General features: G+C 42.6%; 1 protein-coding gene across 4 annotated transcripts in view; it reads right to left on the bottom strand.

Annotated features, from left to right (window-relative positions):
- Positions 1 to 26872, bottom strand: part of Sytl3 (synaptotagmin like 3) — a 94874-nt gene that overhangs the window by 52920 nt on the left and 15082 nt on the right. For all 4 annotated transcript variants that reach the window (XM_033763283.1, XM_010625240.2, XM_010625239.2 and 1 more), the window contains exons 2-4: positions 22566 to 23161; positions 20041 to 20259; positions 6737 to 6801 (exon numbers count right to left, since the gene is read on the bottom strand). In XM_033763283.1, the coding sequence (XP_033619174.1) occupies positions 6737 to 6801; positions 20041 to 20259; positions 22566 to 22675 (394 nt within the window). In that variant the 5' untranslated portion in view covers positions 22676 to 23161. The remainder of the gene's footprint in view (positions 1 to 6736; positions 6802 to 20040; positions 20260 to 22565; positions 23162 to 26872) is intronic.

The following is a 26872-nucleotide window of genomic DNA, read 5'->3' on the forward strand; positions in this document are numbered from 1 at the left end:
AATGGAAGAAATAGACTTCAATAGAATATCAGTTGGAGGATTTCAACACCCCACTTTCACCAATGGACATATCATCCAGACTAAAATAAACAAACAAAACTACAAACATAGGACTTACATTACACTGTAGATCAAATGGGCCTTATAGACATTTACAGAATATTTTATTTACTTATTTATTTATTTTGGGGTTTTTTGAGACAGGGTCTCACTGTGTAGTTGAGACTGACCTGGATCTCACTATGTAGCCCAGGCTGGTCTCGAACTCACAGCAATCCTCCTACCTCAGCCTCCCAACTGCTGGGATTACAGGCGTGCGCCACCACGCCCGGCCTACAGAACATTTTATAACAGCTACAGAATACGCACTGTTCTTGTACTTCATGGGACATTACCATATGCTAGGTTAAGAAGCCTCAACAATGCTGTTAAAAATCAAAATCACATGTATCTTTTCTGTACATAGTGAAATAAAATTAGACATCAACAATAGGAACTTTAGAAATTGTACAAATATAAAGTTAATATGCTCCTGAATGATCAATGGGTCAGTAGAGAAATTAGAGAATTAGAAAATAAATCAGAGAAGGAAAATTTAAAAATTTATTGAAACAAATGAAATTTGAAATAGAACATACCAAAACCTAACAGATACAAAAAAAGTCACACTAAGGAAAGTTTTTAACAAGAAATGACCACATCAAAAAAGTAGGTGCTGAGTGTGATGGTGCACATCTGTAAACAAGGCAATTCAGGAGGCTAAAACAGGAGGGTCACAAGTTTTGGAGCTCAGCATAGGTAACTTAGCAAGACCCTGTCTCAAAATAAAAAGGACCAAGGAGGATGCAGCTCAGTGATAGAGTACTTCCCTAGCATGCACAAAGCCCTGGTTCAATCCCCAGTACTAGAAGGGGAGGATAAAAGTTAGTTTCCTTCACAGTTATCAGACATAATAATCTAGTTAGTTAGGGGTCATTGAGAGAGTCATCAGAGGCTATGTTGGGGTTCAGCTTTCCTAAAATCCCATATTTCCCCAATACTAACAGTATAGTGAAAGTCTATCATTAATATGTTGTTTAACCTCTTTTAAACTTAAAATGGGGTTCGTATTAAAAGCATTAGCATTGTAATTTTCTACTTTTAAGCTTGAATCAAGCAATAAAATCTCATGGTTGCAAAAAGCAAAACCATCACCACCAAAAGTAAAATATGTCGTTTACAGCACGGAGCCAAAAGAGGGCACCATCTTTATATGTTCAGCAGGTGCATGGGTTCCCAGCTTCAGTTTTCTAGTTATGAATGATCTAGGAAACTTCCACATAACTGTTCATTAACTTGGCTTCTTTACCAAGACTCTCAAACCTATACTGAGTAAAAAGAATTCCTTGGGGACCTGCTAGATACGCCTTCCTGAAAGCCTACCCCCAACACACACACAGGAACATATCACTACAGTGTTCCACTGAATCAAAACTGAGTGCAGGCCAAGAGCTTTGAACTTGAAAGACTGTTCAGCTTACTCCCAGAGCAGAGCTCACAGAAGCACAGACAGTCACATGCTTATGGTCAGAAGGGATAAAAGATACAATGCCAGGAAGGCCTAGGAGGAGCTTCCTATAAAGGCATTTTGAGAGCTCCTATCAAAATCCAGACTTCTTGCTGGTCCTATGCAGGCTCAACCTTATTTTGGGCCTCTGGGGAAGCCCCATAGCCAAAACCGTGCTGGCCCTGGCCTGCCCACGGTCACCGTGACCCCCTCCTTCACGGTTGCCTTGGATTGCACCACTAGTGGCCCCAGCATACCTGTGGTGGGCAGCAAGATGCCCTTTACTCACACTGAGTGGACAAGATTTTTTAAAAAGCAGGAGGGGCTGGGCTCATTTGTGACCCCATCACTGGCACCAGGGACTGAGGTCTGGGGTACTGGAAGCCTCTTTTATTCCCAGCTGGGTGCCAAGTCCCTTGCATTGAAGCACAACATCTTGGGTTCAATGGGCCACCTGGCTCAACCCACTGCAGGCAGAGCCCTGGGCTTGCTGCCTGTGACTGGGACGCAGGAGGAGCAGTCTGGTTGGAGACCCATCACTTGCTGAGCGGTACACATGAGGAGGACCCAGAGTGGGCTGTGGTGGCTAAAACAGGCTCCTGCTCCAGTACAACTCCACAGTCTAGTGGAGGAGGAATGTTATTAGAATTGTTGTTAGAAATAGCTCGCATTATAAGTAACAAGAATGAACTTCATTAATTTTCTATTTATTATGATATCGTACATGCAAAAAATACTTTATTTACAGACAATTATTGAAGAATAAAACCTATTTGCTCTTCAGGTCACCTGAGGAAAAGGTCTACTAATAAATTTGAAGCTTTGTAGCATTTAAAAAAAACCCAGATGTCTTGATGCAGCACAGATGAACCTCAACTTCAGCATATAAAGAATTAAGATCACAGAGCTAAAGATTTAACTGCAAAGTCTTTGAGAAAGACCAGTCTATAATCAGAAGAAAAAAAAAAGACTATACATAGCCTGATCATAAATGAATTTACAAACTGACGAGTCTATACTCATAAGCCCATGATTGCCTAGGAAAAAGACGGGAAGTGGGGGAGGTTGGATAATGGCAGTATCTGTACGGCCTTCTGTGCTTTGTTCTGTTTCCCAGAGAGATAACCAATTTCCTGCAAAGAGGCACACAAATGTTCTGCAATGTGCACGTTACTTCTAGTATCAGAAAATAACTCCTTTTGAAGAAGAAAAGTAAGCTCTTCTTTGCAGAGGACAGATGGGAGCAACAGGAACTAACTGCTGCTTTGGACAGAGGGGAGGGTCAACAGACGCGGGAAGCACAAGTGTCAGGATTTCCTGACTGGGAATGCTGGGGCGGGTGAGAAAGACAGGTGTTCCGTGTGCTTCTCAGGTCTGGTGAGAGGCAGAACGAGAGGTGTGCTGTTCCTCCAGGATGGCCCTCATTCATGCCTCCTGATACACCCTTGTGTAACCCCTCTTACCCTGCCTACAGCTGACCTGTGTGGCCATTGTGAGGCAGCACAAATGACTGGCTGTGCCATCAGAAGCTAACAAACACAGGATATGGCAGGGCTAGGGACTTAGCTCAGCAGTAGAGCCCTTGCCTTGCATACGTGAGGCCCTGGGTTCCATCCTTAGCATCACCAAATAAAGAAAATCACATGATGCTGTGTTTCTTCTCTCTTGGATCACACACCTGCGGGAAGCCAACCACCGGGTGAGGACACCCAAGTAGACCTGTGAAAGCATCCATTTAATGAGAAACTGAGTCCTCCCACCAGCACCAGCAGTACCTGGCCAGGTATATGCATGAGCTCCAAGAAAGCAGAGCCTCCAGACCCAGGCAAGTCTTCAGTTGAAGATCAACGCCACATAAAGAGTGTTCATTGCTGTAAGCCACTAAATTTTAGGGGTATTTTCTGTGAAGGGATAGATAGCCAATTGCCTACAAAGGGGCACACATTTGAGTTGCCTCAGAAGCCTATTATGGCTCAAACCATCCAGGTTTTTAGCTTAGGAGGCTGGAAAAAGCCTCGTTCATATCATTATAACAAAAATACTACAGAATATAACAAAACTATGTTATTTTCTTGGACACATCAGAGAAACAAGATTACAGCTCGATCTCTATTAGGGTATAATGGAGACTCCAGAGGCCCCACAGATGGGAGGGAGAGGGGTCCAGTCCTTCCCACTCCCCTGCTGCCCGGTTGGCATGGCCTCAGCAGGGCAGCATGGTGTCTGCTTCTTGCAGTTAACACCTCTTACTGTTCCCTTTTGCTCTTTCAGTCCCCTAGTAACACCTGCTTACCATCACTGTTCAAATAACGACATGGTTTCTATTTTCTTCACTAGACCTTAATTAATACAGTACATAAATGTAATTCAACTTGTCCATTGTTGTTCTGGGTAGGAAGGAGTAGGCAGATTCCAGCCTATCCATGTAAGCCTCATGAGCCTTTATCAGGTGACCCTTATTCCTTTTCATCCACACCCGGTCTGCTTCATAGAACTACTTGTGCTGACCCTGCCTGGCAGTTTTCCACAACTCTCTGTGCCTCCTGAACCCTACCCCACCACTGAAGTAGGAGAAAAAGAACAGGAGACATCTCAGTATTTGGGAACGCACTGTAGAGAACAACTTTATGGCTCTTCTGTTTGTTGGTGTTTATTTTACATGTTGGCAGAAATAACATCATCAAAAAAAAGAAGAATTTGTGTTTAAATTGATATTCTTTAATTCCTTCTTCTTGTTGTCATCGTTATTAGCAGTAGTGGGAAATGAATGCAGGACCTTTACTCTGAGCTACATCCCCACATCTTTTTATTTTTATTTTATTTTGAGACAGGTTCTTGCTAAGTTGCTAAATTGGTCCAGCTGGGCTTGAACTTGCAATCTTCCTGCCTCAGTTTCCCAGAGTGCTGGGATTATAGCCATGCACCACCATGCCTGGCTTCTCTCCTAATTGATGTTTTCTTTCTTATAGGAAGTTTCTAGACAAGAAAGGGAATCTTGGGAATGTTAGTTTTATCTCTTTCCACCTCCCCTTTTTATCTCAGCAAGTCACCATGGTGACCCACATCTCCCATCCAATCGGAAGACGAAGAGGCACTGAAAAGACAAGATAACGTGTGTATACACATGCACATGCAAACTCACGCAGATATAGACATATCACACAGGCACACATTCACACACACGTGCATACACATGTCCTGGCCTAAAATGAATCCACTTATCTAACATAATGATGCTAAAACTTCCAACAATGTCTAAAATGTTTTCAAGATGTCTTGGTATCAAAATGACAAACTTTACAGTCTTGTTTCTGAAGTAGGAATGGGAGAGAGGAGTAGGGAGAGAAGGACAGGGAGGGGAAGGGGAGGTGAGAGAGACAGAGACAGAGGAAATATGAGAATTATCTACCACTCAGTAAAGGCTCTAGATAGCCAACAAATACCATAGTTTGAAGAAATGTAACAAAGTAATAAAGACAGATAGTCCCTGTGCTGTATGACTTTGCCTCAATTATACATTCTAAATGTTAGTGGGGGGGGTTTAAGGCAGAAATTGGTACTCAGGGGACAAACACATCTTAGCTGAGTGGCTGTCCAGAAGGTCTCAGCACATCAGCATGTACACCTGACCTGGAAAATCAAAATGCAGGGCACAGCGTCAGGAAAGTGTGTCTAACAAAGCTACTTGGAGTTGGGGGAGGGTTGAAGCACTGGCCCTGATGGAGTCAGACACACCTGCTTCCTTCTGTTGCCCAAGCATTTCACTTCCCTTCAGATTTCCAATGAACTCCGCAAGAGCATTATTTTTTCTTGAGTAAGAAGAGCCAGGAATATAATCTAGGGGAGAATTTAATACTGACTGAACCTGTACCTCAGGTACCAGTGTCATGTATACAAGCCGAGTATCAACACTTGAATGACTTTTCTTATTGTCCACAACTCTGGGGACGGTTTCTCTACCTCAAACTCACTTTTTCTAGAGAAAGTGCTAAGTTAGCCCACACTTTTTAGGTTGGTCTAAGTCCCCACCATCACAGCCACAGAGCAGTGGATTGTGATGATGTTTGTGTACACTTTCATCTGGGTCTTGTTCACACTGCGACATGCTCACTTGTGTGTCAAAGCGCTACTTGTTCTCTCCAGTTTGGGCTTAGCTACCGATTAGACGGTCACATCATACATGGCAAGTGCTTCATCAGAGGACCTTCACAGTAACCAGACCAAAGGCACACTTCCACTCATGCATTCCACATGTGCCCACCACAGACGCATCTGGGCCTGCTCTCTCCTCCTGCTATTCGCTCCCCGTAGTCGTCAGTCATTCAACTGTTTCGATCAAGGATCAAGAACAAAGACTTGGGCCTGGTGCTATGGGACAAATGAGATTTTAAAAGCACCTCCTGCTTTTGGAAAGGAATAGAAGTGCATGGATAATTCTGTAATAAAAAGAAATCTTGAAATAATTGTGGAAGAAACGCACAACCCAGAAGCTGTTGGTGTTCCAGAGGGAAGTGTCACTCCATGAAGCAGGAAGTCAGGAAACTTCATGGAGCAGGAGGAGGCCGGCTCAAAGGACAGTAGAGAGGGGAAAGACAAAAGCAAAGGTGACGAATGGTGTGAGCAAAGCCCAAGCAAATAAAACAGGAGAACAAGACATGGGGGCCTGTACACCATATATACAATAAAAAAGAAATTACAGAGGCCATTGCTCCTGTACTAAATCCTAAGAGAAGAGACCAAACAAAAGGGAGCCATTCATGCTAAACAGTACATAATCAAAATGAAGCTCTAAAAAAGCAGGTAGATCCTCAAATAGACCAGTTTTCCCCCAAAAACCGGAGATTCCAGTCTACCTGAGTCCATGTACTAAGAATATTCCTTTTGCTTTAATCCTTACCAAAATATAACCTGTTAGCTGATCAGCTTTTCTTCTGTTGTTCTGTTCCCTGTTCTCACCTTACAAATCCCACTATCCTTTTATTGCCCAGTGTGAGCTCTGTTTTGTAAAGTAGAGGTGGTCTGACCATGATCTGTGAAAAAGCCATTAGATTCATAAGAAAATCTGTTGTAATTTTGTCTTTTGGCATTTCCAAGTCCATAAGGTTTTTTCATAATTAATGTCTTAGCACCAAATATTTTAAAGCTAGGAATGCATCAGTTTCCCTGAATGAAAATTCTAAAAGCATTTACCTTCAGTAGGAAATTTCTTGGCTCGTTCCTCAAAGAACCATTCTCCAGTTTTTATTTTCACATATCTGAAAAGTAAGCAGAAAGGAAGCCTCAGAGAATAGATGTGAATAGTGCTATTTTGGGCCTATAAGACAGAGAGAAATTATATCACAAAATATTAGTTTTATTAGGGACCACATCATCACTTTATAGATTTCCTTCAGAGGTTAAATGATTTGACTGGCTGGCAACAAAGCTGACTGTCCTGCTCTATTTTACCCAACATGTGACATGCACGTATGAGATACATATGCTTGTGCCCAAAATACATCAAGTATTTAATATTTTCTGAATGCACAAAATGAAACAAAATTGCCATCAAAATTCTTCATTTACCATGTTAATGGTGGGAAGCAAGGGCATGAAGGATAAGCTCCAAAAAAATTTAATATTCTACATTTGGCCATAAAAAAGATCATCTTTTTTTTTTTTTTTTGTACCAGGGATCGAACTCAGAACCTTGCATTTGACTGGCAGGCAGCAGAACCACTGAGCTAAATCCCTGGCCCAGAAAGATCATCTTCAAGATAATGTTGGTTTTCCCTGGGACCCACTGGCGTCCCCTGAGCACCCAAGTTTGACCACTGCTGGCCTAGCAGGCAGGGAGGAAGGACTAAAGAGGAAGAGGATGGGCCACCAAGAAGGCACCAGAGCCCCTTCCTCTCCAGCATGAGATCCCACACATCATGTCGGGAGGTGATCTGAGTTGGAGTTTTGACTCTAAAACGTAAAAAAAGCTAAAGCCCAGTCTTTTGACTGTTTCCTTTGATATCCAAATACAGGACTATTGTGAGTGCTTAAGCTATACTTACTGTGAGAGTGATTTTGTTTATTGTCTTTCTCCTGGGCTGGATAGTGGACTATATTTTGTTAGGTTTTGAAAGGCATCTGTATTGTTGCTGAATAGACTGTCCATATTAATAACTTAATAAATAATATATCGAAAAAAAGATAATGTTTTTTTATGTTTACCAGGAAATTTACCAAAGCCACCAGAGTATTTTATTTATGTATTTATTTACGTACCAGGGATCAAACTCAGGACCTTGCACTTGCAAGGTAGGCGAGGTGCCAATGAACTAAATCCGGGCCCAAAGCTACCACAGTAGATGACCTTCTCCTGGAACACGGGACCAACATGCTTCAGTAGAGGTCTTGGAACCTGGGTCCAGGTGAACTCCTTGAGATCTGAGGAAATGACCTCTGACAGCTCCCAAGAACAGTACCTCCTCGCATGTCCCACGCACAACAGAGAACTTCACGTGCTAACTTCTCGAAACTGAAGTCCTAAACCATGTTTTATTCTGACAGCTTCCAAATTTCTGGAGATACCTTATTTCACTCAAAAATAACAGAATTGTTAATATCCTTTTAGGATGCAAAAAGGTAAATATAGAGAGGTTATAAACTGTTTGCATAGCCGGGCATGGTGATGCACGCCTGTAATCCCAGCACTTGGGAGGCTGAGGTAGGAGGATCGCTGTGAGTTCGAGACCAACCTGGGCTACACAGTGAGTTCCAGGTCAGTCTCAACTACATAGATTGAGACCCTGTCTCAAAATAAATAAATAAATAAATAAATAAATAAAAATAAATAAACTGTTTGCATTCTTAAAATATATTCCCCATGGTCTGCAAATGTAGCTCTCTGCTGTAGTGTGCTTAGCGCCCACCAGGCCTTGGATTTTATCCCCAGCACTGCAAAAGAATAAAAGTGAATGTGCCATAAAATGTGTCAATTCCTTGGCTATGCAAGTTTAAGGAAAAAGTTAAACTTCAACTTGTGGAAAATTCTCTTCTATAAGCTATTTACTGAATAAGTTCATCATTAAGTTCTTTTGGCTCTATATGAACCAAGTGAATAGTACACTAATGCTTGAGAATGTCATTAATGTAAATAAAGTCACCAACATGCCAATCCGCCTTTAAAAAATCCTTTCTCTAAAGTAATAGTAATTGTCAGAGACATCAACCACTTTCTTCTCTTCTCTGGTTAGAAATTATTATTCTCTGATGGGTACACGGAGGAGGCCACTGGGAGATGTGTAAAATCCTGGGAGTCTGAGGACATCCAAGGGCACCTGAGGACACGTTCCCATCATTTAGCACAGGTGCACAATGGGGCTTTGTTATAATAAAAATGAATCAGCGTGGACAACCACAAACATATCACACAACTATGCAAGGTTGCGTGGATGTTTTATCTTACTGTGTCTCAGAAAAACTGATAACAGCCACTAGAAATGGTATGTTGTGAAATTAAAGTTGGCTTTTGCTTTATAATGTCTGCTCTGTACATGTTCTTTGGGAACCTTGCCTGACAAGGCCTCTCTTCAATCCACCAGCCCCAACAGTATATAAATGATTATTATCAATGTGTAGTTACCCAAACAAGGAAATATATAGTACATTGAACATTTAAGAATTGTACGCCAGAATTTTGATAGTAAGTACCACCATTCAGAGCCAAAAATACATAAAATACTCAACTGTGGTATGATGCTAGAGATACATGGAAAAGGTTGTACCCAGTGGAGCATGGTGGTGAAGACCTCTAAACCTAGCACTCAGGAGGCTGAAGCAGGAGGATTGCCACAAGTTCAAGGCCATCCGCACTATACAGTGAAGTCAAGGCCAGCCTGAACTATATAGCAAGACTCTCTTAAAAAACAAAAGAAAATGTGTATCCATAAAATGAGAAATCTGAATATTTAATGTACTAAATCAACACCAAACACCTAAGATAATCACTCCCTCTGCAGATTTTCCCTCTAGCACTTGAAGTCGAGGAGCATTAAAAATCAAGGATGGGACTGGTAGTAGAGCTCACCCTTAGCCTACAAGAGGCCCTGGGTTTAATCCCCAGCAACAAAGTGGGAAGGGTTAGAGAGACTGATATGGTAAATGGTAAATTCCCCTCCTCTGAAGTGGCACACGGACAGGTCTAAGAGTGGATGAGGTAGACAAGAATGAGGCCTTTGGTGGACAAACCCCTTCATGTCATCAATGTTTTTTCAGGGGCCAGGACCCATTTGAGCTAATCTATGCTTGATATCACCATGACACGGTCAGAAGCCACCATAAGGACAAAGGACAAATTAACTCCTGGGCCCTTAACCAGTTATTCATTAAAACTGTGTTTTTCCCCTCAGGCAGAGACTTAAAAGTGGTTTCTGCTAAAAACTGTGACTTCACTTGGGCCTACAAATACCTAAGAGGTAACTAAAAGTAGAAAAAAGCTTGATCTTCATTTTGTAAAACTCCGGGTCAAAGCCTTCTCAGTTTTGCATACAGGCATACTAACAATTTAGGAAAGGTCTATCTAAAAGTTGGCAAAACTTATCAGCCCTAATTTTATTTAGCTTATTTCATTACCCTTCAAGACTATGGATACCAATATAAGAGATTTACAGAAACATTTGGCTACCCCTAGAATTTCCAGTGCCCTAAACTTAAGGTCACCCTCCGGTGACTGAAATTGCCCCTTAAATCACTAGGGTTCATCTTATGGGAACTGAATTGATCATAAGGTTTCTTATGAACTGCCCCCACATATCGCAAGGATTCAACCAGAGCCAGGAATCAGGACTGAGATTATGATTGATCAGATCCTCAGCTAATCCTTAAAAGCTGGCCTCCTGCTTTCTTGAAGGGGCAGTCTACTCCTCTCTAGGTACTCCAGCTGGAGTCCTCCTTTTTTCTCTTACCTTCTTTGATAAGGATCAGTTCAAGGCTTATCAGCTCCCCAGTTAAAGTCATTTATCATCTTCTCTTGCTTTCCAATTAAAGCTTTTTTCCTGCAAATTCATGCTTTAACTCTAATTTCTATCATTAGTAAAAGCAAGGACCCATGCCAGCCGGGAAATTCTCTCACTGTCCAGCTCATTACCCATGTGACCCAAAGCCCTTCTGCATTCACTTCAGCCCCAGATTCAGGCCCACACTGCTAAGTAAACACACACACAGATACACAAGTGTAAAAGATGACAGTTCAGGAAAAGGAGGGGTAGAAGGGGCACATCCAAGTTGCCAACACTGCAAACACCTGTAATTAAAAGAATGCCGGCCCCTATTCAGAAACAAATTAACAAAAATGCCAGTCACCTAGTGCCAATTACCTAATGTAATCACCTGATCATCTCATTTCAACTGAGTCCTTGTGAAGTTTCAGCAGGGACTAATTTGGTACATAGAGATTTGGGTACAAACACAAGGGTCTGTTTGGTTTATCTGTGACTGGAGAATGGGAGGATGAAAATAGCAGCATCCTAAAAACATATGAAGATCATTGCTTTTTGCACTAGAGGCAGTTTCCTTTGAATGCCACATTTGGGCTAGGCCTCTGTCACCCCGGCATGTACAACCAGCTGTTATGTAAGCAATTACTCCAAGACACCTTTTGTAAGGACTCCCTGACTACATCAAATCTCGAGCTTTAAAAGGAGGACTGTTTGCCTTACTGTCTCCAAAAGAGACAAACAGATCCTGCAGTGTCTGTGCTCTGTAGAGCCAACACAGGATAGCATGACTCAGAGTAACCAAAGGAACTGTTCAGCACTTCTTCCTGGATGATTAGATAATAATCAGAGTATGAAAGCTTCTTGGAACATTTGATAAGCTTAGCAGTAGGCTACAGCTTTTAAGTTTCTCAAACCCCCATAACTTACTTCTCTAAAACTTTTTCAGTCAATTTATAAATGTATCTCAAAAAGCAAAAGTGTGGAGTGGTTGTGACAGCAGGAAATAAGGAATCGAATCAGGAGACATGCCCTGCCCCTGACCTTCTCACTAAGGCAGCCCCCTGCAGGAGGATCGCTGGAATTACAAATCTAGACCCCCTGGTGCGGAGAAGTTCCTGAAGGCTAAATTTAGCATCAATATTCATGGGCTTGAACCCTGCTAATGCTGTCATTTCATTAGCAAAAGAGAAAGGATTATTGAAAAGCACTTTGCAAATTCTCACATACAAATATTCAATAAGGCAAATGAAGAACTCTAACAATAATATTTGGGCCTCATTATTCTGAGCCAAGCACCATGTTGGAATACATTTTTATTTTACATCTGCAGGTGGTTAAGGTATTGCATCTATGCTTTATGCTCCAAGAAAAGGGAATATAAACCCCGGAGTTGCTTACAGCATTTTCACCATTCAGCTGACAACAGCTGAGAAATTGGTCCGCTTAGTCAGCAATCTTTGAAAGCCTGAAAAAGCCCAGCTGGGCAGATCTGCTTTTTGACCAGTGTCTTGATGGCAAGGAAGTCTCAAGAGAGTCCTCAAGAGGGCCCTGGTGGCTTATCAGACACGCAATCTGCAAAGACTCCAAATAAAGATGCTGAATACGGTAAAACTGAGAGCAACCTAATTTCTTTGTGTTAGTTTGTCCAACTTCTTGCTAATTCCCAGCTAAAATAGGGTTGGGCAGGGGTAAAGATGAAAACTGCTAAACTTCAAAGAGCCATGCATCTAGGAAGGTTTGCAGTTACAAAGTCAAATGGTGGTTTTTTTCCCACAAGCTCAGCTGATGCGATTGCAAATTTTTACAGAAAAAAAAAAAAAAGATTGATCATTGTGATTAAATCTTAGGTAACTACCAGAGGAGTCAGAGAATCAAGATGAAGATAAAGAAATGACTTTATCAAGTTGCTACCAATGCATTTTGCAGAACATCAATAACGTCCCTTAACCTTAGAGAGAAGGCAGGCACCCTCTGTGTCACATTCAGTGTCACAGTCACAGCCCAAGGGCTGCTGATAAAGACACATGAGCTGGTGCACGAGTGAACATTCCCACCTCTGCAAGGGGCACCTGAAGATGAAGGGGCAGGGTGGGAACAAACTAGGCAGAACCCACAGCTGTGTGCATTGAATCTGAATGTGCGCCATGCCCTTGAAACATGCAGGGCAGGAGCCAGGCACTCAGACACAGGGCAGGAGCTAAATGGGAGGCAGGGTTGGGTGTATGATGGCAGGGAGGCATAGAAATGCTAGTGAACCCACCAAACATTTTCAAATATTAAAATAATAAATGTGAAACACTGCATAGGCTGAAAACAAGGCCCTGGGCTGTCCTTGATCAGTCACAAGATTGAGATTGACTCCAGGTTTGTTGCATTGAACTACTCAGTGAAGCAAGAGAAATTCTACTGTGGCCTGATAGAGCTGTCCCTGTGGAAAGCCTCAATGGTAAGCACCAGACCAGATGCCATGCATCTACTTACCCTCCCCGAGCAATCGAAGAAGGGGGACCCATTCTATCCCAGGGGCCATGAGAAGGGCAGAGACAAGAAGCACTTGCTCTCACTTGGCACAGACTCCTCCCTGAGATCTGAGGAGATGGCCACAAGCATTAGGCAAGACGCCATAGGCAGGGCAAATGGAGCTGAGCCAGCCAGAGCAGGGAAATAGCTGCTCAATAAGCACCACTGTGAGAGCCAGGGATCTTTCTGGAAACCTTCAGTCTTCAAGAACAAGGCAGAGCCACCTCTGTGAAGAACCAGAAAGATAAGGGGAAAGTCCAGGCTGGGGGAGAGAGATCTGGGACAGAATACAGAAGATTTAGGAACCTAAAGATAGCAGAACAGAATGAGTTGCTTTAATGCCAGTAAAGGGCAGAGCTGGGTCTGGGAAGTTCAGAGAAAGTCTGAGGACATGAAAGAAAAAGGCATGAAATGCTGAGGGAGAACCTGACAGAGATGCAGGGTGAGTCCACCCTACTCACTAAAAGAAGCCAGGGCAAATAGTATAAAAGAAAAATCGTAATAATCAGATCTAATTGAAAAAAACTTACCAGGTTAAAAAACAAGCAAACTCAAGGGGCTGAATCTTGAAAGAAGATTCCCCAGTGCATAAAAATCAGTGTGGACTTATTTCAATGTATAGATTAAAAAGTTTATTACAAAGATGGGGGCACATTCCTAGTGAATAAAATCCAGGCAATGAATGAAAATATCTTCAGATGCCTCTGTAATATTAAATTCAAAAGACAACAAGGATGCATTTACTGAATTTCTCAAAGATTGTGACCCAGGATTTTCAAACAGTGAGCTGATTAGTCTTGAGGGGAAAGAGAAAAAAAAAAAAAAAACACTGGGAAGCAATCTATCTCAACTATGCAATGGCTTAGAAAACATAACACCCAGATGTTCTTCTGGGGAAAAGTTGTTTTTTCTCTAGGAGGCACTTCGGTTGATTTAAAAATGAAATCAAAATAAAGAACTTGAAAACTGGGAGACAGGGGTGATCACAAAAAATGGGCAACAATGAGTTGGTTAAGATATAGAATTGGCTTGCTGTGTGTGTAGTATACATAAGCATAAACCTAGAAGGAAACAAAAATAACTATGGAAGGATATGCTACACACTGTAAAAAGATGACAACCATAAGAATGTAGATACTTCAAAATGATTGGTAAAATTGATGAAATTATTTACTAAACATTCTCACTGGAATTGCACCAAGAATTATACCTGATGAAACCATCATCAAGATGTCACATATGCACTTTTGGTGTTTTATCATGATCTCCAGAACTGCACCCCAGTGACAGATTTCTACAGCCTGTAGATGGTCGTGCACCTTCCCCGACATCTACTTGTTTGCTTTCCTTCACAAGCAGCCAGCTCCCCCCATGTACAAACACTACTGATATTATCACACCTCATCCTCCTTCCACGGGTTAGGGTTAGAGAAGCCATGGGTTCTTTTTTCCATTCTTCCATGTTGTGTTTTAAAGTTGCCAGCCAAACTCAATTGCCTGCCTCTCTTCATTCACTGGGTAAAAAGATTTTTATCAGCACGCATTCTCTAAAATTCAAGGAGTTAGAAAATGAGGCCTCCCCACCTCACCCTAACTCAGGATGTAGCTGGAGACCACCTTCCTCCCAGCTCATCCACACTCACCAACTTTCCAGATCCCTCGTAACGCGCCCCCACTCCTCTCCATCTCCCCAATCTTCTCCAGTTCACAGAGTTAACTCCAAAGGAATCTGGCTATCCTACAACCACAGCAAATTTGACAGGTCTGAAATGGAACTCATTTTTTCCCTAGAACCACATCCCAGTCTCTTGAGCTAAAAATCTCAGAATCATTAAGTTGTTGTAGAAATTCTTATGAAAGTGTGACTTCAAAGGAACAACCAGCCTGGCCGGCATCCGCCATCACCTTAATTCTAGCCCACACTGGGCCCCAGAGCTAGCCAAAGAGACACTTGGCTACCATGCAAGGAACCAGTCCAGGAAAACTGCATCCTGAGGCCAACCTCCCTTGTAGGGGGACAGGCTTCAGCTTAGCAAACAGCAGACAATTTCGGGTGTGAACGATAAACATAATGAAAAAGAAAGCTTGCGAATTCTCAAAAAAGCTTTAAAGACAGGACTTGCCATGACTAATCAAGTGCTGACCTCATAAAGAATCTGACTTTGAGCAAGAATGACACAAAAGAGTGAAAGCATCCTCATTAGAAGCAAAAAATAAGCTTTTTCCCCTCAAAAGTGCTCCATAAATTTCAATGTTTTTCCTGTTTTGAATGATATTTATAACCATTGATTCCACCTGATATATAGACAAAAAGAGTATCATGTCTTATGTATAATTATCCTCTATCCCTTTCCTCCAGAAAACACCGTATGTGCTCCATGTGAAACAGCCAAGCAGGACTGGAAGCACTAAAATAGATGCCACTGCTAATTCAAACTGCTTACCAAAGAACAAAAGGCTTTTCCTAGCTGTGACTCATCTTAGGGCTAAACTCTTAAAACTCTGTAACGGTATGACTGTGAAACATTTCACAAAGTAATTTAACTTTTCATGATAAACACATGGGGGCCGGGGCGCGGCTCAGTGGTACAGCACTTGCCTGGCACACAGGAAGACCTGCATTTGATCCCCAGCACTGCACAAAAACAAAACAATCTATAAGCAATTTCTATCAGTAATGGTAAACATTCAAATTTAGAAAAAAAAAAAAAAGAAAGAAAGAAAGAAAGAAATCAGGTCAGAAACCGAAAACAAGCAGTGTAGGAATCTCATTTTAACCTTAGCACCACGAAACTCCTCCTTGGGCAAATCTCTGACACCAATGTGGCAGTCAACTTCTTTTCCATTTTTCAGAGAGTTTGGCCTTTTCCTCCCTTGAAGAAGAGAGGTGATACGAGTGTGGACCATTCCATTCTTATACATTAGTTACCTGCATTTGTGGATTTAAAGTGGTGATTCGCTATCTTATCAAAATATGGGACTGAAAATACTAGAGTATATTTATATAATTTATATAACTTTTTATAAATATATATATATAATACATGTATAATTTTTTATAAATTTAAATTTATAGGATTGCATTTCCCAAACTCTGGGAAGTTTTATTTTACACAGGAAACCTAATTGTTATGAAACCTTTGTTGACATGGCTCTTGTTTTTCAGTAAAAATTACCCTGCGATGAGCAGAAAATATAATGCATCACTTGGTAACAATGTATTTACATCCAAATCCTATTCTAAGAATTATTTCAAACAAAAATCCCTCTAATAAACTCCTAAATCTTACTTTAACCATTGCTGCAAAAGCAATAATTCAAGATTCAATTTGAGAACTGAGATTGTGACGATAAAATGCCAAAGTCTGGGTCAGTTTTCAAGTGAACACACGTCAGCTTCTCTCCATTGGCAGCAGGTGTGATTCAGAGATCGTTGGGCAACCCAAGCGAATACTGTTCCCTGAAATCAACAGTTAACACCTGCTGCAACCGGACACTTTGTCTAAACATCTCTGTTCCAGTTAAATTCTGCTGTGCATTTTTTGTCAAAACATTTGCCAACTTCCAGATTTTCCCAAGCAACAGGTTTTGAACCTATTCAGTCCGAGCCATCCTTACTACTAACAATGTCTCTAACAACAACAACAAAATCTCTCGGGCCAGAAGTTTAGCCCACTGGTAGAGCATTTGCCTAGTATATGTGAGACCCTGGGTTCCAAAAACAAACAACAACAAAACCCACCAACAAAAACATTCCTAGTGGAACAGAGGGAGAGTATCCATAAATATCTGAAGCGTAAATGACTTGCCGTGGTCATAGCCGATTGCAAAGCAATAGACTTTGTATTCACTATTCAAAGGAAGAGTCTCGGACAAGAGTAACTCAACAACCTACTTGAAAGATGTGAACAGTTTTCTTGGGGAATTTGACGACACTGCACGGTATATTATTTTAAAGGGAAAAAAATCAATGCAAACCTAAGAAATCAAACTTGACTTCCTTAATGAGGTAAAACAAACAAGTAAATATAAAGCTTAATCTCCTTGACATTTAAACATAGTTGTTAACTTACCATGGCCATTTCACCACAAAAACTGTCAACAATCATAAAGCATAGATAGGTTATGTAATGCTTCTCGCTCGTTTTGCTTTTCCCCAAGCAGCTCTTCTGACTGAAAGCCACCCTTTTTTCATTGAAATCACTCTTTTCCGGCTGGTTTCTGATGAAGACCACACTTGCCTCCCCACCGCAGAATGCAGCTCTCAACCAACTTTCTTCCTCCAAGTCTTTTTCACCTTGGTCTGTTTACTGAGTTCTTCTGTTGCTTCTCTCTATCCTTCGGTTTTCTGACACCCGACAATCCAGTCCCACATGCAAAGCCATCTGTTTGCCAGGCCTGATAATTTTTCACTCTTCCCTCTGCCGAATGCTCTGAGCCAAGTCCCGTCCGCCTTTTGGGACCACCTCTCACACGCCCCATCACTGCCCCGGCCTCCCCACCCAGAGCCTTGGTCAATGCAGCAATGTTGTCACTGCTGTTTCACCTTCCTCTTCTGCCTCCAAGTCCACCAGCAAGACTACAACAGATTTCTGGGATGGCTTTCATGGAGCAAAGAGCACGTGTTCACCCTTCAGGTCCCACTCCCTGGGACACACACAGATGCTTCTGAGTGGCTTTTAAGACTCTGCCCGCTGTGGGATTCCCCCAGCTGGCAGGCCAGGGTGGGGATTTTGAGGGGCCTGGCTGAGGCTGGGTTCTCCTTTACTATGGTACGTCTGAGCCTCCACTTCTTGTCTGTAAAATGAGGATGGCAGTAGTAGCTACCCTTTAGGAATGTTTGAATATTTAAATAAAGCTTAAAGAAATATTTCAACCACAGGACTCCTTCTGTCACCTTGAGTCAGTTCTGCCTCTTGGTCTCTCTCCTTTGAGCCCCAGTGCCGTTAGCAGCCCAGCATTTAGCAGTTCTGTAAGGGAAAGCTTTCCCCAAAGGAAGAACCTTTCCTGGCCCTTCCACACAGCCCAAGCTGCCACATTCCACAGGCCTTTTGCACTGCAGAAATCTGAAAGCAGACCTGTCTGTAATTTTTAATTACTACCCTACAGGCCTGCTTGTTCTGGTTTTAGGACTCCATTCTCCTTTCCTATAACCACTTCTTCTTGCCGAAGGTGCCTCAAGCTGAGGGAGAAGCAGGAGGAGAAAAGCGAGACAGTGAGGAATGTCTAGATTTACAAGGCCTCATCTTTATTTAGGTCCTGAAGTAGGATGGTGGCCCAGAGAGGACAAGGGCTATGAAGAAAGGGCGTGAGAGTAGCAAAGGGAGAGAAAGCACTCAAGTTAGCACTCTCCCCACACAACTTCCTGTGTTAATTCAGTCAGGTTAATGCAATTACCTTAGGTATTCTGAAAAACATTTTCAGAGGAAGCTGGGGTTCTAGAAATAATAACACTTTATGTACTTTGAGGATAAAGTTACAGTGCCCGGGCACCATGCCCTGAGATTTCAACACAGTCGGCTTCTTGGGAGGTTGCCTAAACCGCTGTCCTCCTGTTTTGATTTTCAGTTTATAGTTAACTATTAGAAGACAAACTGCTGCCAGATTTGGTACCTCACCAGGTGAGGTTTGTCAAAAGACTTCAAATGTATGTGGTTGACTTAATGGGAATAGAGACACCTTTCCAGGGTGTTTGGAATTGTTAACTGCCCTCCGGAGAGCCCGGGCTGGCCTCGTACTTCCACGGCCAGGCAGCTCACAGTCTTGCTTTGGTTTTTGCTCCCAAGCTAAGAAACACCTGAAAGACATCCATTCCAGCAAACTGAAGAAACAGGGTAGCTGGTTTAAGTGAGTGCAATGTGGTCTGCTGCTACGGAAAGGGAGGCACGCAGTTCAAGAGAGAAGAATTCAGGTTGAACCACTTCTCTCTTGTGCTGAGTGACTGAAATACAGTAATCCTGGCAAAGGAGCAGGAAATGAGGTGGATTAATGTGTGGGTGTCCAGTAAAGATGACCTTCTGGGTTAGGAGGAAAGCCCAGCCACCAGACCCCGCTGTACAGCCCACAATCTGTCCTGGCTGCTGGCACACCTGCAGCAGTATTGAGAAGTTGTTTTCCGACCCAGGATCTGATGACTACCTAGATTCACACCTGCCTCACATTTGTGCCTTCTGTCCTTGTGCACACCGTTTCCCCAGCCAGCAGAAACCCCGCTTGTGTTTTCAAGGCATCCACAGTCTGTTTCTGCTTTGAACAATGCAAGTCCAAGTCAGATATGTTGTCTTTATTGTTTTCAAATTAGTTCAAAAACACTGATTCTGTGTTTGAAGTTCTTTAAAAACTCACCATCAAAAGCTAAAAATAAAGGTAGATTTACTGTATCACCAACAAGAAGTAAATCCATTTCCTTATCTGACTGAAACTGTCTGCCTCCTTCAGAAAGGCTGCATTCAAAAGGCCCTCGCTGGCCAGGTGTGATGATGTGGGGCTGTAATCTCAGCATTCTGGGAGGCTGAGGCAGGAGGATCTCAACTTACTTAGTGAGGTTCTGTCTCAAAATTTTAAAAAATAATAAAAATAATAAAAAGGAGGAGAGCTGGGATGTCGCTCAGTGTGAGGGCCCTGGGGTCAAAACCCACAGTTGCCAAGAAACAAAACAAAGCCCTCACTGAAAGCTGCACAGGCTCCCTCTGGTGTTTCCCACATCGTCACAAAACCCCAATTTTACCAAAGTACAGAAAGTAAGCTCTAGGAGACTAAGGTGCTTGTCAGTAAAATTTAGATGAATCTCCACCTTCTGAGTTAGTTCAGCATTAGCCATTACAAACTTCTGTAAGCGAAAAGCACTTTTTCTATATAACAGAATCATTTGTGAATCAGAAGTCGCTCTGCCTTCGGCACCCTGGAGGCATCCGAGTGAGGAGCGAATGCTCTCTCTCCAGGGTCTCTTTGGGGCCCTCTTGGCCACCTGGCTCAGTGGAGGAACCCGAGCCCGGGAACACTCACCTGTCCTCGAAGCACACGGTGCACCTCCAGGCACAGGTCCTGTGCAGGAACACGCGGCACTCGGAGCACACGCAGTGGCTGCAGCCCTGGCACACAGCGCCCCGGTTCAGCAGCCGCCCCAGCGCCCTCTGGCAGCGTGCACAGCACTTGTCCTTGTATTCGCGGCTGGCCCCCTGCGACCCTCTCCACCAGAGATGCTGCAGCTGTGTCTTCAGTCTCCTATAGCCACGGAATCAAAAAAGATACGATTGTTTTTTTGTTTTTTTGTGTTTTTTTTTCCCCCCGAGACAAGGTCTCACTACATAGTTGAGACTGACCTGGAACTATGTAGCCCAGGCTGGTCTGAACTCACAGCGATCCTCCTGCCTCAGCCTCCCAAGTGCTGGGATTACAGGCGTGCGCCACCACACCCAGATAAATAAGATACGATTGGATAGAACAGCAGCGCCCAGACCACAGGTGGGACAGCCTCGGCTGAATGGCATGGGGAGGGAAGGGGCTTTGGGCACTGACATCCTTGGATTCCAGTGTGGCTGTGTGAGCTGGGGCTCGGGACTTCTCAACGGTGAAGTGGGAGACCAGCTTACCTCTCAGGTGGCCAAGAGGGTTACACAGCAAAGCAAAAGCAATGTGCCGGGCCCAGATCCTTCTGTGCTCAGGAACAGTGAAAGAAGAGGGAAGAACTCAAAAAGGGCATCCAGCTGAGTGTGCTAACACATGCCTATAATCCCAGCATTCCAGGAGGCTGAGGCGGGAAGATTGCAAGTTCAAGCCCTGCCTGGTCAATTTAGGGAGAACTTGTCTCAAAAATTAGAAAAAAATAAATAATAGCAAAGGACTTGGGGATGCAGCTCAGTGTAAAGCCCTGGGTTCAATGGCCAGTACCCCTCAACACACACAATAAAATACATCTTTTTTAATAGGCAAGGCATGGGAAGATCTATAAACACACAGTATAGCACATGTCCTGCTATTGTGATGTAACCCAATAAAATTATTTAACTGATGTTTTGCTTTTGCTACTTTTTCTTCTTTTAATGGGTGGCCAGTGGCCTTTTAGCCCCTAATTCCTCTGGGCTAGACAGTGGCTGTAGTGCAACCGAACACTGTACTGGACCCTAAAGATGTCAGTAACCACAGCACTCTTAAGTGCAATGTCTCCATTACCTATTTTTGGAAGAGATAAGCCCATCACAAGGAAAAAGATTATTATCAGAACAGTAGTTTAAAATTCAACTTTCAGTATTTTCCCTAGAAACAGGACCTTTTGAAACAAACCTCCCTTACTCTAGTATCCACATTATGTTAATAATATCCAAAATGATGGCTTCAAATCACTGAAAGACCTTGAATCTTCAAAGAAAATTGCATTTTTGCCAATGTGTTATAGTTTCTAGTGGCAGAAAATTTACTGGTACTTTCAGAGCTCTGAAATAACATAGGATGGAAAGGGTATTGTACCTTCCAGTCAACCAGAAAATTTCCCTTGGTCCTCAAGCACTTGGTTGTAGAAAGTTTTATTTATTTATTTATTTGTTTGTTTATTTATTTATTTATTTATTGAGACAGGTTGGCCTTGAACTTATGGCAATCCTCCTGCCTCAGCTTCCCAAGTGCTGGGATTACAGGTACGAACCACTCCACCCGGTTTGTACAAAGTTTTAGATTGTGTATTTTTCTTGGCAGCCTCTGCAAAAGTTCTGCCATTAGAAAGCAAACCAAACTACAAATTCCATTTCCCTTTTTTTTTCTTTTGGTGCTGGGGAATGAACCGAGGGCCTTGCACATGCTAAGCACACACTTTACTTACCACTGAGCTACACCCCAGCCCATTTATTTATGTCCTCTGTAAACATAAATAAATAAGCAATAAGCACCAGTAGATGTAAAGATGGATCTTGATGACTAACAATGGACAGCTCTGCTACCAGCCTTCAGGGTTAATTCCTGTCACCCAGCTTGTCCAACTCAGAGACGCACAGGAAGAAACTCACTATTGACAAAGTAGTCAGGGAACAGGCTAAGCAGGTTTGAGCTTTGAGCTCCCTTTTTCCTCAAAGCCAACAGGGAAGCAAAAGCGAGCAAAGCAAAAAGGCAGCAATGTATTCCATCCGATCTGCTGATTCTAAGCTGCTTTCTTTGTGTCTTTAGGTGGCACCAAGAGCAATGTAGGAAAACTCCTAACCCAAGGTCTTTCCCTGCCTGGGGGAGGAACCAGAAGCCTGCAAGTGTTGTTTGAATTATTTCCATAAAGAAGGCAAGTGAAAGAGCAGATGGCAGCAAGCGTTACAAAAGGCACCATCTGAAAGGAGCAGTAAGGGCAGCCTCCCCTTTTGCTCACTGCCTTCCAGGCTCAGGTCGATAGCAAAGCCATCTCCACTCACAAGCCTACCCCAGAGCCGCCTCAGTCAGAAGCCCAGCTGTGAGTGACAAGCAACAAGCAAGCACCACTTAGCCAAGGCTCTGGGCCAGCTGCGGGAACCCAGAGTCCACAGCGCCCTGCACCCATCAGGAGGGCGGCTTACCGTATCCTTTCCTCCTCTATGCTTCGCACAGCCCGGTCTCGGTAGAGGACCTGGAGGATGATCTCCTGCTCTGACTCCTTGAGGGAATCCAGATGCACTTCGTAGGCCATGTCCTATCCCTTTTCTTGGACCCCAGTTGGAAGACTTTCACCGTCCAGCCAGCAAGCGAGCAGCAGAGTCCAGCTGCAACTCAGTGTTCTTGAAAGAGCCCCTCTCTGATTTCACTGTCGCCTGTGCTCCGCTTGGGGCTCTTTTTTCTTCTCTATCTGTGTCATAGTCCTCAGAGAAGACAGTACCCAGAGGCTGTCCCACTGTTGGAGCACTGGCTCCCAAAGAGTGTTTTCACTGGGCTCTGCCACAGCCTCTGACATCCGCCCAAGACAAGAGCATATCTTTTTTCTGAGGTTTTGCCAGAGATTGTCATAAATTATGCATGGCTCAAACCAGATAATTTCTCCAAAGCAGAACAATCCCCAACCTGAGAAAGTTTACAAATAGCAGTAAAAAGGAGACAAATGACTTATAGAAGCTAATCTTCCTGTAAAGTGTTTCTAGGCCAGCAGAAATGACAATTAAAAGGTCAGTTGGTTCAGTACCTACAAAAAAGACAAAAAAAAAAAAAAAAAAAAAAAAAAAAAACAACACAGTGTCATTTTTCCTGGCTTGAGTATCTCTGCAGTGTTACTTCAGAAAAAGAGAAAAGTTTCTACATCGACAAAGCTGCATTTCCTGCTGCCGTGACAATGTAAGATTTTAAATTTAGTTAAATAAGGCTTATTATATTCAGAAGTTCCACACTTAGATTTTCCTACTGTGAATTCCGTATCTTCAGTTGGTCAGAGTACGAAGGTCTATGTTTAATGAACAATTGTGTTCCGCTTAGTGTTGGGTAGTTTGGAGAAAAGTATCGTTAGCTGACTTCACCAGTGTGCAAACACAGAGTTCACCAACCCAATGACACAAACCTCAGTGCCACAAACCTAGACAATGTTTGTGTGTGTGTGTGTGTGTGTGTGTGTGTGTGTGTGTGTGTGTGTGTGTGTGTGTGTGTGTGTGTGTGTGTGTGTGTGTCAGCCTGCTCCTCCAAGGGCCATGATGAACACCACAACATGAGATCCAACCAACCACAAGAGAAGATGGTATGATCAAAAGATATAGTACTCTGGGACACTGAGGCAGGAAGATCACAAGTTCAGGCCCATGCTGGGCAACTTAGTAAGACCTGTCTTAAAAAATAAAAACAGGGGCTGGGGATTTAGCTCCATGGTTCCACTACCTGCCTCACAGGTGTAAGGTCCCAAGTTCAATCCCCAGTATCAAAAATAAATAAATAAATAAATAAAAATAAAAAAGGGCTGGGTGTGTAGTTCAGTGAGAAGGTCCTGGGTTCAATGTGAGAACACGCACACACACACTGAAAAAAGATATGGATGAGGTTGCCGCTAGAGTAACGACAAACTTTGTATTAAGCTTTTCTAAAATAAGCAAAACACTATAAAATAATGATTAAAAGTGTAATATAGTAAGTGCATACACCAGTTGTTTATTATGAACTATACATATTTGTATATGCTACATTTTTCTCTGATACTTTTCTTTGAAAGGAGTGTTTACACTAGCATAACCACAAACACAAAAGTGATGTGCTAGGAATTTTTCAGTCATTATAATCCTACGAGATCATTGTGCTGTATACAGCGTATCTTTGACTGACACATCATTACGTGGACATGACTGACTGTACATCATTCTAATTGAAAATGCATTAGAGAAGTGATGCTCTGAATTGTTAGCTATATTTTTACAAATAATGTCAAACTGAAAAAACAGAAAATAAATCAAATTAGGCACATACCTGTAATCCCAGCACTCTGGGAGAGTGAGGTAGGAAAATCAGAAGTTCAAGCCCAGCCTGGGCTACCTTAGTGAGACCTAGCTCAAAATTTTAAAAAGGATGTGTATGTGCTGGGGATACAGCTCAGTGTGAGGACCCTGGGTTCAATCCCCAGTACTACACACAAAAAGACTGTAATCAATTTGGAAAGTATAAAGTGGTATCAGAACTTCAATCTACCAAGTCTTCATGGTTTTTAATAGCTTTCAAATGCTTCCTTAAACATCAGACCTTGTTTCTGTTTGTACAAGCTGAAAGCTTCTGCACACATCCTTTTACCAAAAGAATGTGGACAATCAAATGAATATCCCTTCTATAACACCATTTCTGATAGCAAACCTATGCAAACGCCATGGTGATAAGAGGTCCTTCCTATGTTCTAGAAGCTAAACTCCTTTGCTGGGCTTCAACATGGTCCATATTACAGCATGAGCCACAGTAAATCCAAGAATGAGAGATTAATAGAGCTGAAAAGTATTCTCTTCAAGCAAAGTTAATCTTTTTTCTTAATCTTTGACATTCCGATGAAGCCTATGTGTTTTTAAGTGCAAAAAATTACATATGTTGGGTTACAAAGGAAACTGATTATACTGATATATTTATTTTTGTAACATAGTAATAATACTATATGTTTGTTCATGCATGAAATAGTAAGATCAGATAGTGATCTAATATCTGACAGCCATAATTTCTAAGTGGTGATGGGTGTAGAAGTATTTTAAGATACTGTATCTATAACATAGAATATGGTATGAAAATATCTATGATTTCTATTGGGGACCAAATTACAGGTTCTACTGAGTCTACCATGGTGTGTTTCTTATATTCATAATTTAAGGAAATGGCTAAATTCTAGTTAAAGATGAATAAAAATGAAGGTGTAATTTGCCTCCATCCAAATCCTGAGCCATGGGCTGATGGCTACCAGCTTCAGGGAGTCATGTCTGTCAGTTTCTTTATTGTAAAATAAAGTTAAAATATATCACTCACCCCAATCCCAGAAGTTGCATAAGAAGACAAACCCAGCCTTTGAGAAGGGCCCACTTGGGCTCCAGTCTCCAGTATCCTCAAGGGCTGACTCGCCAAAGGTTTCCTATCCAGATGGTGGGAAACTACAAAGCAACGAGGACTCTGGGCTTTGTTCAGAGACTGGCACCTCTCTGTGTCAGCAGAGACAAAGCCCTGTGCCTCCTTGGATCCAGATTCCAAATAAACAGGAAGTGCCAGAAGAATCCTAGTTCCTGGAGGCTCTGAATCTCTGGGAAAGGGGAAAGCAGTAGAAAAGAGCACATGCCCAAGTGCCAAGAATAAGGAACAAGTTACATCCTTCTCCAACTTCCCCAGCAGTCTTTGGAACTTGCCCATTGGTGCTTTCCTTTTCTTTCTGTCTTGTTTTGTTTTGTGTCGAGATTGAACCCAGGGCCTTCACACTGAGCTGCATCTCCAGCTCCTTTTTAAAATTTTTTTTTTTAATTTTGGGACAGGGTTTCACCAAGTCACACACAGCTGCCCAGATTGAGCTCAAATTTGTGATCTTCCTGCCTCAGTCCCTCAGAATACTGGGATTACGAACATGCACCACCCTGCCTGGCTCTCCTTGCTGTCTTCTTACTTCTACTGTACTGAGCATATTTGCTCTGTCTGAATCTTAAGAATTTTAATAAAGAGTTTTGCGGCTGGCTCAGAACACCAGATATGAGCGCTGCTTTCTTTCTGTGAGGTTGTTGGTGCTTCTGTCTGGCTCTGGCCTCCAGCTTTTCAGGAAAGCAAGACCACATTCAGCACAGTCATTCGCTGGTAATGACAGAGCCGGCGTCTCCACAGGAACAACCTGGTAATCTTCAAATGCACACTCCTCAGGTGTCTCGGTCACACACATCTCAGAAATACAGAATCCAATCACCACAAAACAGCACTCTATACCGCATCACCCCCAAGCAGGGTCCAGCGATGGGAAGGGCCCTTTTACAAAGAGAAGTGGGAGCTCAGCGCCCCCTCGTGGCCATTCACTCCTAGTTACACAAAAGTGAGATTTGTTTCCCATTCCCATCCATTCAGTCATTTGGTAAATATCTACTGAGCGCCTTCCAAGAGCTAAGCTGTTCCAAGTGCTTAAAATACATGGTTTGGTGGACCAGTCATTTGTACCCTATCTTATTTCTCAAAAAAATATGATGTTGCATACAATAAAAGCACATGGAGGACAATCAAAGTAAAGTCAGAGACATCAGAAGAAGGAAAAAGGACAGAGTTCTTCCGGGAAGCTGGAGTAAAAATATCACTGTGCACAGGTATTAAATAAATCTCTGACCTTCCTGGTAGCCAACGGAAAACAAAAGCAAAACAGAATATAAAGAGAAAAATCAGGATGGTATATAAAGATCTGATAAAGTGAAAGAGATACAGAGGAACA

Source organism: Fukomys damarensis, unplaced genomic scaffold, assembly GCF_012274545.1.
Source record: "Fukomys damarensis isolate Sample0158 unplaced genomic scaffold, DMR_v1.0_HiC HiC_scaffold_14, whole genome shotgun sequence".
In the NCBI taxonomy this organism is placed as follows: Eukaryota; Metazoa; Chordata; class Mammalia; order Rodentia; family Bathyergidae; genus Fukomys; species Fukomys damarensis.